Below are 16,886 nucleotides of genomic sequence, written 5' to 3' on the forward strand. Positions count from 1 at the left end.
AAAAACCAGAATAGAGCAGGTGTATCTTTGTCTCTGTGCCGAGAAAGCGCCCCAAGTTCGATCCCTGGTATGTGATGAGTTAGCTGATTCTGGCTGGGGCAGCATTAGAGTGCTATGGTAGACCAAAGCATCCCTAAGTTAGGGAAGGGAAAATCAGCCCGAGTGCCTGCTCCTGTTTGTTATCCAGTGCCCTCTGCTGAAATGTGCATGTGGCTGTTAGCTGAGGAGAGTATCAGGCTTAGCTCCACTGGAGTGACGTTACAGTGCTCATAGGATCATATTCCAGCAATGGAGTGTGCGCTTTCAGGAGAGAACATTTTTGTTCACGGTGGTGAATGGGGGCTTCACATCACATGTAATGCAAAGCTCGAGTGTACACATGCAGCTTGGTCGCTCACCTCTGTGCGTGGCCATCCTCAGTATTTTCTCTCTGCTTCATAAAAGGACTGAGTGTAACAAAAGGCTCGTGAATGCTGCTTGGCAAAGGGAGACCGACCCGACTCCTCCTGCCTGGAGAATCCTTCAATTAACTGCAGTACTGAGGTGAGAAGCCACATTACCAGCACCCAAGGCTCCAGGGCATTTCCCAGCCCAAATAAAACTACCTGCACTTGGGAGAGAGCATGCCATAAAACAGCCACTGGATGAATTAACAGCAAACATGTCCGCCTGTCCTTCAGGAAAAGACTCCATGGTTCAGTATCAGTTACTATTATTATACAACCTACAAGTTATCAAGGATCGTTCAAGCTACTTTCAACCTTAAGAGTCCCTTTACTTCACAGTACTGCAGCTGCTGGCAGTTCCACCTTTAGTGGCAGTACTGTAATGTAAGCGAGACAGCACTTTTGAAGTACAGAACCAGATGAGGAACTGTGGTTCAGCTGCATAGGCCAAGGCTGGAGTGCCTTGGTGACAATATATGTAAAGGACTGCCACCTCCAGCATACGGTACCATTTCTCTGGCCACAGTGGGTCCGTCTCCAGTGGGGTGGGCAGGAAAATGGGAGACAGAAATTTTTTAGAAAGTATATTTGTAAAATGAATTCATCAATGAAGCACCAGCGTTTCAACAGTTTTGACAGCTAGTTTATAAATGTAATTAACAAATAGAGTTATCCACATAAAAACAATAACCACTTTTCTTTAACAGTTGTTTTGTACAAAGCAATACATTTTTTAAAAAGTATATATCCTGCCTCAGCTTCTGCTGTTCCAGTGCAGGAGTTGTTTTGGGTGTACATGGGACAATAATTCTGGGCTTGGCTAAATTGTTACAGGACTTAATGTAAAGGTGCTTTGACACCACTGCAGTGCAGCTGATGGCAGATGTGCAGTTCTCTGTGTGTCAGCTGTAATCCATAATGAAAATGATCCAACATTTGGGCAACTGACAGCGTTACAGACCCATCCAAATATGATTCTATGCATTATTGGCTTAACACTGCCAGTTCAGTAAATGCAGAGGAACAGGTCCCATATTTGCAGTCTGGGTCTCCGCATTGTACAGCAGAGCCCAACACCCAGAGATTCACTCCTAATACAGAATGGAAGAGCAATGAGGGGCAGTCACTCTCCTCAAATAGGATTAAAATCCAGTGAAGGGAGCCAGAAAAAAGCACGTGATTTATTCAATTTTTAATAAGAGAGTGAACCACTAAATAAATGCACATCTAACAATCAACTACACTGTACTGTACTCTACTGCAAACAAATTCCCAACTCAGTGGCAAAGTATCAATGGTAATGGACACAATTTCAATTCCTTCCATGTTGCTGTGGGCAAGCCCTGAACAGATGCTAGGGAAGGGAGGGAGACTCAGGTGAGTGGTGCGTGGTTCAAGTGAACCAAGGAGAAAATGTGTAAAATGTGCCAGACGGTATGTCCATAGCCAGCGAGTGGGATCGAGACTCCCCTCCTCTCCTGGACACTGATTCTCCCTCTCCACTTTTACTCCTTCTGTGTGCTACTGCTTTCCCATTGGAGGGCCAATAGGAAGGAACTCTCACTTTTCACAAAAATTGGGTCCGTTTTGGTTAGAACATCAGAGATTGTGGGGTGATTTGATGAAGGTGTATAAAATTATGAAAGGATAGGACAGAGAAGATAGAAAGACTTTCCTGTGGTGGGAGGATCTAGAATGAGGGGGCATAGATATAAAATTAAATGTAAGAAATTTAGGACTGAAAGCAGGAGAAACATTTTTGCAGAGGGCTGAGGCTGTGGAATGTACGACTGGAGTTAGTGATCGAAGCAGAGACCATGTCAACATTTAAAAATGAATGGTTTAAGGAAATTGGGATAAGGACTATTGCTCGTGTAAAGGATAAACACCAACAAGGGAAGGGCCAAATAGCTTGTTTCTGAGTTGCAATTTCCTGATGTCTCTGACCACTTTCCATGGAGCAATGAAAAGTTGGGAGCTGGAAGGTCATCTCCCACATATCACAGAGTGCTGTCGGACACTGGGAGTGCCCTGTACCTACCGCTGATTACAATGAAAGCTAACGTTGCTTAAAACTAGGCAGCTGCTGGAATCTCAAGTTGAACAATTTTTCTACTTCCTGTTGGGAGGGGGAGGGAGCACTGCTTCCCGAGTGGCAGTCCAATTTGAGCAATAAGATTTTTTTTAAATGAAAGATAGGTTTGGTAATTGGAAAACCAGTTCAAAGCTTGAGTACAGCGACCTACCAAACCCAACTTCAGCCTGGCAACAGCCCTATTCAGATGCATCTTAAAAGGTACTTTCACGTTAAAAGTTGGGAGTCCCAGGAGGACAGCATTTAAGTAGAAACCCACAATCTTTCATGCACCACTGTTTGTTCAACCAACACGGCCTTTTAAACACGGGCAGGCAAGCACATGACCCATGCACCAGTCTAACAGGCCTGAGGCAGCGCACTTTGATGGAGAGCAGAAACAATAACACTGAACAATTCAGGAAATAAAAATGTACCTTGAAATGTCGTTTCACTTGGTTCTTCTGGAATAAATTGTGTGGACAGCAGCATCTTTTGGTGTGTAGTCCACTGCACAGAGCGGCTTGTAAGCCTCATTTATTTGATAATGCTATTCTTAGAGTAAGATCACAGGAAGCAAACAGCCCATTGTTTCTGCTGATCCAAACCCTGTAATCCTGGAAGATCTCCATCGGAGAACATATCAACAATGACAGATGGAGAATAGTTCTAAGGAGTCCACAGATGATTCTAATATTCTTTATCCATTCCTGCCATTGACTTTTTATAAATATGTTGCACACCTTAAACCCCTGGAGAAAAACAGCGACGTCCGTTTATCAAAATCAAATATAGAACAATTTTCCATTCAAATCAGTATTATGAATATCAGAAATGTGACTGTAGAACAGTGTTGACAAATGTACTGCCTGTGTGGAACTGAGCTATGCCGACCAAGACGGAGGTTCAATCCCAGGTCTTTGTTGAGTTAGCTGATCTCAGCTGGGTGGCAGAGGGGATACTACAATTGCTTCAGTGTCCCCTGGGCAGGGGAAGGAAGAAAATAATAAAAAAGAAAATCAGCAAGCATTCTCACTCCTGACTGCCAGCCAGTGATTCCTGCTGGAATGTGCCTGAATGTGAATGTGGATGTGGGGTAAGAACAGGATCGGGCTTGGCTGCGATGCCCTCGCATGAATTATAAGCCCATTGGCACTTACTGCCTAGTTTCATACATGAAAAATGGCCAGCTGGTTGAGGTATTAGAGGATAACCAGTGTGAGGAGAATCAAACCTCAGCTTAAGTCGGCACCTTCAAGACAGGAAGGGAGAAAATTAGAAAAAAAATTACTTAAACACTATTTTTATATATGTTATCAAATAGACATATTGAAAGCTTATAAAAAAAGGTCTTTCAGCACTTAAGGGGGTCTTGCATGTTGCTTGATATTCTCCATTTTAAAAATACTCCAAACATACAGAGAAATAGTTTTAAAAAAACAGGCTGCAGGAAAGCAGTAAAGTTCAGAATGATGTGCTTATTTCCGGTTATTAACTGCTGGGACTTAAATTCATGGATTGAGGTAAAACCTTGAGCTATCAACTTGACTTCAGATGATGAGATGAGATTAGGTTTATTTGCAGAAAGCTTCAAATTGCTCAGTTTCTTTTATGATCACTGTTTGTGATTGTCTCTTTCCTTGTAATGGCTGACTTTGTCATGCTCATTTCTCCTCTCTTTATGCTTGTTGCTGTCACAATGTGAATCCCGCTCCTCTTTCTTATTGCGATCGTACTTCCTGTACTTGTCTCTGTCATCATACTTGCTGTCAAACCTATCTTCTTTTCTCATTTTCTCTTGCTGTTCACTCTGCCTTTCCTCATCATATCTCCTATCACTGGAAGTGTACTTTGGGTCCCTCTCTGACCTTTCATTGCAAGATCTTCTGCCATTTTGATCATCTCTTCGTCTTTCTTCCCTCTCTGAGTTCCTAGACTGATTCCTCTCGTTCCATTTCTCTCTGTTTCTCATTTCATCAGCTCCATCAGAGTATTTTCTTCCATCTGCTGTTCCTCTTTGTTCATTCCTGCAGTCCACACTGCAATCCCAACGAGAGTCCCGGCTTGTATTGGCATATTTCTCATACCCCACATCCTCTCTTTCCCTCTTGACTCTTACAGGAGGTGGAGGGGATTGGTATCGGCCAGAGTTCTTGGACAATGGTTTAGAGCCTCGCTCCTCGGCTTCTTTCTTCTCCAGCTTAATTTTTCTCTCCTTTTTCTCTTTCTTTTTTTTCTTTTTCTTTTCTGGAGAACAAAAAATGTTTTGGTGAATTCTATGCTCATGAAGAGGAGCAAAGTTAGCCCTAAGAAATGGAATTACTCCTCCTTCCAGCACCCACAGTCAAGTATCAAGTATTCTCAAGCAGGTGTAGCACAGTTAAACTCCCTGCACTCTGTGCCAACCTCAGGAGACCACCAGCGTAATAATTCCATTTCCCACACCGGCCATCCTTGTAACCTTACGGACCAAGATTGCCAATTACTGCCAAAGTAGAAGCCCTTTTGTGCAATGCTCCATTATGCACTAGGAACTGGATTGAGACCGGCCGTAGGTCGATGTAGGTCTCTTTCAGTCAGTGCCGACAGACAATTTTCATTCCATCATCTTGGGTTGGATTTGGACCAGATCCAGAGATGAAAGGCTGAGTTGTTAGCTCCCTGCACCACCCAAAACCAACAAAAATCCAATCAAAGCGTTGGGACTCCCTACTAATACCATATACTTCGATTGTCGGACTGCGACTCCAACAAGTCCACATTATAAAATCAGTACACTGGTGACTCCGAGTTGCCGTAAATCAGTAATCCATAAATCTGCGCAAACCCAAACAAAACTTTGGCAAATCACATCCCTTAAAAACCAGTTAACCCCTGCATTTCACTTCACATACCTTTCTTCCGTTTCTTAGCTGGCACCTCGCTAACATCCTCTTCAGAGGACTGTGAGGAAACTGGAGGTGGCGGCGGTGCTTTTGGAGCACAGCCTTCCTCTCTCAGTGTTTTTGTCACATCATCGATATCATCTCCGTCCTTTGGAGGGCGGTAGTTGGCCACATGGTCAACGCGGATTGTCCTTCCCTTAATCTAAAAGGTACAGATACAAAGAAGTTACAACACGGTAACAGACCATTCAGCCCAACCAGTCCATATCGACATTTACCCTCCACGTGAGCAGGTAATTCTAATAATATTTACCCACCCTGTTCCCATAACCCTTCAAGTGTCTATGGCCCCTTGTTCCTCAACTACTGGAAACCGTCTGCTTCTATCTACCCTGTCCCATTCTTTCATAATTTAGCATATCAAGTATTCTGCATGAACTTCACCCTCACGGTCAATGCACACCAACAACTGCAGCAGATATGAACACAGAATGAATACGGTTTCTTCAATGTAAATTTTAACGAGAACTCCCCTTATGGCTTATTGGCAAAAGCATCAGTCGATGTGGTACTCGGCAAAACAAACCAGGACGATCCCAGGTTCAATCTCAAACTCTGTTGTTTCATGGAGTCCTATTTCCTTTGTGTTACTATTGTTTTGCTGTGTTAGACTGTAAATAACTTGCACAAACTAAAATCTGCATTCAGGCCGACACAGCAATATGCTCTCATTGCAAATAGAAAGCAATTAATAGTTTTTTTTTTATTGAGCAACTTTGGTGAACAGCAGAGGTTCAAAAAAGGAGAGAAGGGGCAACTTAAGAAGTAGTGAGTAGATGATATCGAGCTTGGGTTTTAAAAGCCTGTGGATTGTAAGAGGAATGGAAGACTGAAAGAGATATGGAGTTTCACAGTTCTGAAGCCCAGGGAAAAAAAGTCTGTGCAATGAGTAAAAGGCTGTGCAATGAGTCCTGATTCCAACACTGGGAGAATGAAGGCCATGTTGGATGTTGTATTTGGAGCTTACAAAGAAACGTTCAGAGGAGTATGGCCATGGTAGTATCAACAAAATAGAGAGATGAGAGGTGCGATGAAGAGGGGGGGGCTGAAGGCAGAAAGAAGGATTGCCTACCGGATGCCAAGCTTTTTTTGTATCTTGTCTAAGGGTGTAAGAGGGGCTCCTGTTGTGAGATTACTGGAATATGCTCAAATGCCCACAGAAGTATTTGATTTGTACTGGATGTATAAATACAAATTGTTTCTCTGCCTTTATTAGTAAAAGCTGAAATATGGTACAAATATTTTTAAAAATTAGTCCATTACTACAGTGACTTAAATTTCATTTTGAAAACTTGCAATGAGGTTGCGAAATCTAAACATTAAAAATTTAAACAGCTGCAGTACCACAAATGTTCTAACATTAATGTTGGTAGCACTGCTGCCCCATTACAAGTCTCATTTCTCTGCAGCTATACACCAGGCTAGCAGTGATACTGGAGCCTCAAATTCTATTGGATATTTGATCCCAGTCAATTTATGTACTCATAAATTTTGAAATGTGAAAACACTAAAGTGTCAGATCTGCAGTTGCAATTCTATTCAATTAAAAGAAGTTTCAAAAATCAATTAGCCACTAGTTAGCCATCTCCCTCAGAAATGATTAAATGGCTTCCTTGATGGCCAAGTGAGCAGGTGTGCCATACAGAACGAGAAGGTATCAGATTTGATCCCTGGTCTGTGATGAGTTACCTGACTGGAGTGGCAGCAGCAGTGTTGGAATTGGCCTCAGCCAGCGTTCACTCCAGATCACTTATCCAGGGACCACTGCTGGAAGTGCATGTGTATGAAGATAGGATCAGGCATAGCTACGACTTGCCCATGTTCATAAAACACGTCAAGGCCTGCATGTGCACAATGTTCACCAGAAGGGACCAGAAGATGCCAGCTGACCACGGAACTGTAGCCAGAATGAGTCAATACCTCCAAGAGAGAATTGTGGGCAAAGAACAATTTTAAAGGGAGGGAAAGGGACTTAAATAAGTCAGGTAGAGTCCATGTCTGAGAAACTACATGATCAATTGTAGGGATGGGCAACCTTGGTGTTTTCTCTTGGTATTATTATAACAAGACAATGAGACACTGTTACAGGAAAAACAGACACAGGTTGCTTTCTAACTTTTAAATTGATTAAATCAGGCAAATTGCTGACTGATTGAATAATGTAATTTGAACAAGTGGACTTTATTTATTGCAACTAACATCGTTGTGCACATAACAAGCCGGGCCCTTTTTTATATATCGACTACTTCCAAAATGTTTTCATCTTGTAATTTACCTCGATTTTCAGTCTGACTTATCTTGACATCTCTCCTGCCGAGAAAGCAGGCACATGATCATCTCAGCTGCTGCCGGTGCCCTTCCCTTATAGCAAATTGCCAGGAGGTGCCATAGACTGCCCCTAGCACGGTTGTCCTCTTATTTTGCATCTCCTTTGCAGGGGGACAGTGCAGCCTCTGCTTGATGGGAACGGAATGCAGCAGGCATAGAACTTAAACTGCTGGCTATATCTTATGAGTTTCACAAATCTGTAGATCGGTTGCTTTCTTTTCAATTCATTGTTTAACATAAGCTTAAAAATACTTCACCTTCATTGTTTTAATGTACTTTTGAGTGATTTTTGGTGCAAATTTTTTAAATGCCAAGCTTACACTACACAGTACATGCTGGGGACAGGTGGTGTCTGCTTTTGCAAATGGACCACCTGGAAGAAGCCAGATACGACACCCATGGTTCAGAGAGCAGGATATGATCTCCCTTCTATTTTCATACTCACCTTGATTCCATTAAAGTTGTCTACAGCCAAAATGGTGCTTCTCTGATCCTCATAACAGATAAAGCAGAAGCCTTTTGATTTCCCAGTCTTCTTGTCTCGAACTAGATTGATGTTAACAACCTCCCCATACCTGTCGCAAGAAGATTAATGGTTTACTGGATTTTTCCCCCTCTCACTTACAGCAGCTTTATCAGAGGTTGCACCAGAACTTTCTTCAGCTGAACATTAGTAAAACCAAAGCCATCCTATTCAGTTCCCATCACAAACATGCTAACACCGCTCCCACACCCATGCTCCTCCTGGATGCTCACTCAGGCTGAACCAGATGGTGAACCTCCCAGTGTGACACAAAGCTGAGCTTCAAATCCCATATGCTATCAATCACTAAGCCTGCTTACGTTCACCTCTGCAACACTGCATGCCTCTTTCCTTAGCTTAACCCCGCTGCTGCCGAAACTCTTATCTGCACTTTTGTTACCTCAAGACAATCCTGCTCCAACACCCCTCTCATCTGCCTCCCTATCTCATCCTACACAAACTCCATCTCATTCAAACTTCCACTGCATGCATCAAGCTCCACAAAAAGTCCTGCTCAATCATCACCCTCTTCCTTGCTGATCTCCAATGGCTCCCTGCCCCTCTATGCACTTAATTCAAAACCTTTGTCTTTGTTTACAAATCTCTCCACAGGCTATGGACTCATTGACCACCTACACTTATCTCCTCCAGTCCTAAGGTTCGCTGACTCTGGCATTCTGTGCGACTCAGCTACTGTCACTGCTTTTCTTTCAGTGCCAGAACATTCAGCCATCTTGGTCCTTCTCTGGACCCCCCCTCTCTAAATCTATTGGCCATGCTCCTTTCTCCTGCCTTTAAAATCTTTTTGACCCTGCATTCGATCATCCCTCCCAACTCTTCTACTCCTGCTCGATGTCTGCTCTCTCCATGAAGTGCCTTAATTAAACTATTACCTACAAATAAAATAAGCTAGCAGAAAATACATTTTATTACATATGGGTGTATTTTTTTTAATTCAGATTATTATACCAAGAGTTAGCTAGCATGTGTTGCTAGTCTTGGCTACAAATGTAAAATAAAATATTTTTTGCAAAAAAATATAAAAAAGATGTCTTATTACATAAAATGCACTATATAAATACAAGACGTTGTTATCAAACTGCAGGATGGTACTAGAGCTGTGAGACTGTGCCACCTACTGGCACAAAACTAGATCATTTTCACCAATACTAAAATGATAGGCTAAACCAATCAAGCACTCACTGATGATGATACTCCTTTTGGGGCAAAAGGTAGCCAAGGTGCATCTATGGTAAGGACAGAATTGTGAAACAATGATCAGAATTCTTTTCTTTTGGTAAGTTACTTTCTGTTCTCTCCCTGGCCTAAGACAGCGGGGTATGTGACCTGCACCGAGGCCTCTGTCAGTGCCATCTTCTGACCAGAAAGTAGGAAGCACACAAGAGCAGGTCAGATTGATTTAGCATCTGATTTCCCCTACCTGCAGGGAACCACCCAGCCTGCGTCTGGCATCTCCTTCTCCTCCCGCTGGAAGCACAGCCACAATTCACCATGTGCTCAAAGAGTAATCATGTGTTGGTGCTCCACTTGTGGTACCTATGCCTGAACCCTTGGAGTAGCAGTAACTTTGAAACGCCACAGAGTGGTCCTGTTCATTAGCAGAACTCGTCCAGGGTTCCCACCCCTGATTGCTATTCAGTGACTCCTGTTTATGAAGTGTGGGCAGGTGGAATGGATGGGCTCAGCTGTGATGCCCACAATGGTTGAACAGTCGTTGTCTAGGCTCCCATATGGAGAACGATCACTTCTGGCCTTTTAATTTCTGTAACACGTTACATCCACAGAACACTTACTGTCGAGCACTCCTAATGGCTCAGCCTGTTTGTTCACTGAACAGCTGAACCACACAGACCACAAAGGTTGCAGGTTTGATCTCCAGTCTGCTGGTAGGTGGTCCCAGTCGAGGCAGAGGTAGGGGTTATTATAATCACTCCTGATCACTATCCAATAGATTGCTGTAAGTGCACAAGGGTGAATGTCAAGTGAGGACAGGGTTGAGTTTAAATGTGTGGCCCCTGTGGTTGAATAGTCTGTTATTACTGTCAAGGCTCAGAATTGATTACTGGTTACTTGGTTGAGGTACCCAAGTGGGCCCACACCTATGGAACTGCATTCCAGCATGATGTCTACAGCTGCAGGAGGGGAAGGGAAATGAGGAGCAAAATTGGCAAGGGAAAAAAATACTTACTGTGAAAACACACAGATAATGTCGCCTTCTGTTAATTCGTAGGGCAAGCCACCTAGGAACAAGAAAACAGAGCTCACTTACAGACAAAACCAAAACCAAACCCTCACAGCTGATGTCGGCACTACCAAGGACCAGGAGCCTGTACAAACAGTACCACACTAGCCTCAATAAGTATAAAATCTGAGGTTGACAGTCGCATGCATTTTCCAATAAAAATGCATGCTGTTTAACCATTTGATTACTTAATCTAGACTCTCATTATAAGGACATCAAAAACATTCTGTAAATATCTAATTAGCAGCCGTTTCACGTGCTCAGGGGGGTGAAGAGACAAACACTCAGTGGCCTATTGTGTAGTGTTTATTTTCGGCACAAGGTGAAGCAATGTCCCCTGAAACACGGCTTGGTAACAAAATATCTTCTTATATGGTCACATGCTCTCGTTCATTATTGGCATTCGAATTCTTACACCCATCTCCCAGGAAAAAGCACAATTAATAGTTTTCACTTGAAGCAATAACCACAGAGCTAAAGAAATTGTCAATGGAATATTTTTTAAAAATTCAATGATCTCCCCTCCACCCTGTCAGTACCTTCCCCTTCTCTGAGGGTGCTTATAGCAGCCCAGACGAAAATTGATTCGGACACTCATTCTCTCAGTAAGCAGCCCACAAACATACAATTACACAAATTGGGGTTGTATTCTCTGGAGTTTAGAAGGTTAAGGGGTGATCTGATCGAAGTTTATAAGATATTAAGGGGAACAGATAGGGTGGATAGAGAGAAACTATTTCTGCTGGTTGGGGATTCTAGGAGTAGGGGGCACAGTCTAAAAATTAGAGCCAGACCTTTCAGGAGCGAGATTAGAAAACATTTCTACAAAGGGTGGTAGAAGTTTGGAACTCTCTTCCGCAAACGGCAATTGATACTAGCTCAATTGCTAAATTTAAATCTGAGATAGATAGCTTTTTGGCAACCAAAGGTATTAAGGGATATGGGCCAAAGGCAGGTATATGGAGTTAGATCACAGATCAGTCATGATCTTATCAAACGGCGGAGCAGGCACGAGGGGCTGAATGGCTACTCCTGTTCCTATACCAGTCAATGGCTCCGATTTCATTAGCGCAGTCCTGAAATCTCACATCCTCAAGTCCGAGTATCCAGTGCTGACAGTGTGAGCCCAGTTTGTGCTGTTTCACATCACTAAACCCTGTTCACACCTTATCCCACTTCAGGATATCACCTTCACTGAAACCCCGATGCCCAGGAAAGTCAGTGACAACCTCCATAGGGAATGTGTAAGATAACCCCACCCCCCAACTTTGTTTTCTCACTCTTCCCTCTAGTTTGACTTTTGTTTGCAAGCTCTTAGATGAAAGACAGCAGTGTAAATGGGTGAGAGGGCAGCCACGTGGCAACGCCGGTGGGCAGGAAAGTGACAGCGTTCATGGAAGGGGTGGGCTAGCAGGTGGCAGTGCAGAGGGGAAAAAGAAAATGGCAGGCCTCTGTCCACAGTCCTTCACCCCCTGCTCACCAAGGCTGGAGGTCAGCATTATTCCTAACCTATATGTAGGGAAAATCAGGAGTGCAACCGATAGGATAGGATGGGGTTAAAACTTCCATTTTTGATACTCAGATTCTTAAAAATACAAGGTTGCTCTGTGTTTAAATATCTGATAAACAAACAAGTGTTAGAGGAAGCAAAAGTACAAAAAAAAGGTTTTTTGACTGTTCAACCTTCAAAACATTTCCTAATAGATACGCAGCTAAATTGCTTAATTGAGAAAGCTTTTTTGACAATGGGTTAAAGTAAAAGCTCGCCTTTCACCTAGTTTACAACTGTTGGCAGTAAGTGGTAAATCTTTACAAGGAGATACCTCCAGTGAAATCATCTTAAAGGATTCCTCTGTAGTCAGCAGAGGTCAACCCATGACCCAGCCAATTCCATTAGATACAACAAGCGTTGAAGACTTTCAATACCCGGGATTAGAATGGAACTTGGGGTGGAACTGATTGACAGGTCAAATTACTGAAGGATATTTGACCGTAGGATATTAGAAAGGCAGTTTGTGCTTTAGTTTTTGATTAGACGATGCCAGGAGGAGCAGGCTGCTTTCAGCAGAGAAAGAACTGGGGTTGGAGAAGTTAATAGAACCTAGTTTAGTTCAGAGAGACATTTAACAGTTGTCACGACAAGTTTAATCCTGTAAAATAAGTTCTTGAGTTATGAGAACTATAGTGTAAATTTATAAGTATATGGATGCGGTTAAGCTTTAAGAAAGAGAGAAGAGGAGGCCTGATGAACCAGAAATGATAGTTGACCGTGGGGAATGTGCAGAAGGCAGAGTCAAGAGATGCCATTCAAATCACACAGAGAGATGGACAGGACCAGATCACTGCAGAAGTAAATTTAAGTTTAATATCATGGTCCAACCATTTCTGGTTTTAAGCCATTTTATTAATATCAGACACTTAAATAGAGAACGTACAATTACTATTTCTATGCAGCCCAGACTGTAAGGCTTTAATACTAAACTGAAAGCTAAATTACATCAAGGTTAAGCTACTCTGTGATTCCAAAAGCAAGTTGTTTTAACTGTTGTAATGGTTACTTTGAAAATTGTGTTATCATCACATGAACAGAGTTAGAGAAATGAAGTAGTGTTACAGTTATAGACGATGACCTCTGGTTCTGCAAGAGTTAAATAGGTTCCAACCAACATTTCACTTTGTTCAGGCTGTTGACAGAATTTTTTTTTTAAATTGGGGGAGGGGTGGGGGTTGATTTAATGTAGGACAACTGGAGTGAGCCAAGTATGGCATCATGCATTAATCCAAGACAGACATTAATTATTCCTACATACAGTTTTAATGTAAATGTATCAGTCCCTTCTGTAACCCTCCCTCTTCTCGCCAGGAAGTGACTGGTGTCCATTTAGTAACTGCCAAGGTGGCACATATGAAATCAGGACCTGATTGTGCGGGAACCATCGGCGCAGACAGTGCTACAGTGTGTTGGAACGCGCCTGAGACTGACCTTCAGGGAAAACCCTTTCCAGGATTGTGGTCCTCAAGGGAAGATAGTGAGTAACCCAGCCGCACACCATCTTCTCCTTTCTATTCATTTTCCTACGTAGAAAACCCGCTATAAATCTCCCCACTTAACGCTGGAATTTGGAAATACATTTTGATACAGCTGAGGTTTGGCCGTATCAAAGAAAATAAACTCAATTACATTTAGATTTTAAACAGGCAAGTTACTGTGGTAACCTGGAGCCTGGAAAAGGTTTCACTTACCCACAAAGATCCAGGCACTGTCCTTGTACTCCGAGTGCCAGGACACTTGATCTTGAACACCCAGTTCTGCCTCTCTTGCATTTAGCTCATTGATGAGCTTCACTTTCGTGAGTGGACTAAGTATGGGGGGGGCGGGGGGGGGACAAAATCACAACAACTTGATTATAAAGAGAGGTGAGACCGCGACATTCAAACAAAACAGTAGTTTGCTGAGTCTATGTGCTTCATTCACTGATGGACCTTTTACCACACCTACCGAATCAGAAGGATCACTTTAGAATAACCTCACATCCACTCCATCATCAAGACCACCTATTTCTAGCTCCAAAGCATCACTCGGCTTTTCTCAACCTCATCCCCACTCACTGTACACCCCTCAAATACATTTTTGTCACCTCCAGACTTGGTTTCTCCAATGCTCTCCCTGTTTGCTGCCCGACTCCACTCCACACAAATGCTAACTCACTCTGAACTCCACCGTCTGCATCCTATCCTGCACACAGCTGTGCTCACCTCCACTGTCACCCCAGCTTACAATACATTAATTTCAAAATCCTGATCCTCATTTACCAATCCCTCCCTGGCCTTCACTTTACTTCTGCAACCTCCTTCAGCCCCAAGTCTCAGAACCTGGACTCCTGTGCAACCCTCCCCCTCCACCAAGTGGCAGAGCCTGCAGCCATTTCACCACTGCACCTTCAAATTCGATCCCCAAGCCCTTCTGCCTCGTTTCATCTCTACTCTCCTTCAAAAAACCTCCTCACATTCTTTGGACAGGCCTATAGCCACCTCCCCTAGCCTGTGCCCTGTTCCTGCTCTATGTCCCTATTTGCCCCTCTTGAGGTGCCTTTGAACTGTTTGCCATATTGTTAATTATGCTGCCCCAGGGCACCATACGTGCTAACCAACAAAATTCAGAAAAGCCAACAGACAATAAAAGCTAACACCTCAATAAAAAATGACATGCAATGGAAAAACAACTCTGAATTTAGGTCTTGGCCACAGCTTTAAGATGACTGAATTAAATTCCTTTTTATTACATTGGATTTCAGGACTTTTATTAACCCTCCTCGACCTCCCTGAAGCCTTCGACATAGTTGATCGCACAATGTCCTCAAATGCCTCTCCTCTAGTGTCCAATTTGGTGGGACTGCCCTTGCTTGGTTACACTTTTACCAATCCAATCGTAGCCAAAGCATCTCTAGCACTGACTTTTCTTCTCAGCCCCACACTCTCATCTCCAGACTCCTCCAAGGATCCATCCATGGTCCCCTTCTCTTCTTCAACTACAAGATGGGCCTTGGCGACATCATCCACAGACACGGGGTCGGCTTCGACTTGTGTGCCAATGATTCCTGCAGTCCTGCTCTAATGTGTAGTGGAGGCTGGGCCTCTTTTTATCTGCGAGCAGGAGGAGGCCTGGGTGTCAGGCTTGATTCGGGTGGGATACTGGAGCCACAATTCCTAGTTATAGCCATCAGTCTTGCACATGCACTTCACTATCTCCCTGCCATGATGCTGATGGTGAGCAAATGGAAATGGGTCACAAAATCAGCTGCTTTTCCAGCCAATACACAAAGAGAGAGAGAATGGAATCGCTGACTGCTCTGAATATGAATCATGGGGACTCACTCACTCAGCAACCTGCAGATATAATCTGAAACATTTCCTTCACTGGATTTATGAACATAAAATTGAATCTTGTATAACATTTTTTAACTGTACTTAAAGGAGAAGCATTCCTTAATTGGCAGTGGAAACTTTAATATCAATTACACTGTGACTCTACAACCAAGAAGTTGCCAATTAAAAGCAACTCTTTTTATTTATAAATATATATAAGTATAATTTCAAGTGGATATTCCTCCAAGGCTGGCATCTGTAATGTAACTGGGTTAAGTGCAGACTCCTGTTCAATGGCCCCATTTTACATACATTTACAGGACAGCGACACATACAACAGACTCAGTCCAGGTGATCAAAGGGCAGGTGGGATTGTCTGGTTTGGGTGCAAACTATCTTCATTTCAAAACGGGGGGAGGAGGGGAGTGGACACTGAGCAAGAGGAAGGGAAACAGAAAGGTTGCAGGATGGCTAAAACCACAATCAGGGAGAAGGGTTTTTAGGACATTTGAATGCAGGGAGGGTGGTAACAAAGCAGAGGGGTTGAAGGAGGGAGTTCCAGAGGACATTTGTGATCACACTCATTTTTCACTTCTCCATGGTTTTATTGTTAATGAGATTCATTCCAGTATCTGCCCAAGTTAACCAAGCTTCTACTGACAAACAATTCAGCTCAGAAACCCTTTGGCCACGTTTACTTTGTTCAGAGCACTGCCATTAATCACACTGACCCTCTTATTTAAAATAAATCCAAGAATTAAGAGTTGGTGCTGAAAGCAGGTTCTGTGTGAGCAGCAGTTTCTGCACCGCTAGAATAAAAGGATCCTTTCACTGAACATCTACCATCTTAAGGCAAATAACAGCCCCGAGAGGCCTCTTGCACCCGTGTCAGGCAGAGCACTTCAGCCCTTTAGTGAACCTGGTTATTAAACCAGTAACTCGATCAGGTTTAATGTTACTCACTTCATTCTGTAGCAAATCCCAGTCTCTCCTGCAAGTGCTCCACTTCCGGGCCAAAAACAAAGAGACGCGCAAGAGGAGACACAACAGAGCTCCGCCCACACCACCATCTACTGGTACATAACATCAATGACATGCTGCTAATCAAATAGACCTGCTCTTTATTTTTTATTTTAGAATTTTTAAATCGATGCACAGTATGGAAATTTATACAAATGTAGAGTAATGCAATTTATATAAATGCAGATTAATGCAGTGTAGAAGATGGTAGATTCAGGGAGTGTGATTCAGGAAGTGTGATGGACAAAAGGAAATGTCTCCAGCAGTACCATTTTTATAGGATTACTGCCAGATTTCCTGCAGTGATGCTAATGGTGAATCAGCAGATATAGTATTTTAATAGAATTTTTTGAAGAAGTGACCAATTGGATCGATAAAGGGAATGCAGTAGATGTGGTGTATATGGATTCTCAAAAAGCAT

The 16,886-nt window shown here is 43.0% G+C and overlaps 1 protein-coding gene across 1 annotated transcript; it reads right to left on the reverse strand.

The window, feature by feature from the left end:
- Positions 1-1,067: 1,067 nt before the first annotated feature.
- rbmx2 (RNA binding motif protein X-linked 2) lies at positions 1,068-16,491 on the reverse strand. Its single transcript, XM_067996975.1, has 6 exons — positions 16,409-16,491; positions 13,823-13,938; positions 10,526-10,577; positions 8,239-8,368; positions 5,415-5,607; positions 1,068-4,767 (listed from the first exon to the last, which is right to left on the reverse strand). Exons 1-6 carry the CDS (start codon positions 16,411-16,413, stop codon positions 4,136-4,138), a joined length of 1,128 nt encoding a protein of 375 aa, XP_067853076.1. The 5' UTR covers positions 16,414-16,491; the 3' UTR covers positions 1,068-4,135.
- Between the last annotated feature and the right edge of the window lie 395 nt (positions 16,492-16,886).

The sequence above is a fragment of the Heptranchias perlo genome, chromosome 15 (assembly GCF_035084215.1).
Source record: "Heptranchias perlo isolate sHepPer1 chromosome 15, sHepPer1.hap1, whole genome shotgun sequence".
Taxonomy (NCBI): Eukaryota; Metazoa; Chordata; class Chondrichthyes; order Hexanchiformes; family Hexanchidae; genus Heptranchias; species Heptranchias perlo.

Bases quoted from the DNA above. Each gene is read 5' to 3' on its own strand.
- rbmx2 (XM_067996975.1), bottom strand. The intron at 10,578-13,822 runs GTAAGTGAAACC...TCTTGTTCCTAG, and splicing joins CAGTGCCTGGATCTTTGTGG to GTGGCTTGCCCTACGAATTA. The intron at 4,768-5,414 runs GTATGTGAAGTG...TTTGTTCTCCAG, and splicing joins AGCTAAGAAACGGAAGAAAG to AAAAGAAAAAGAAAAAAAAG.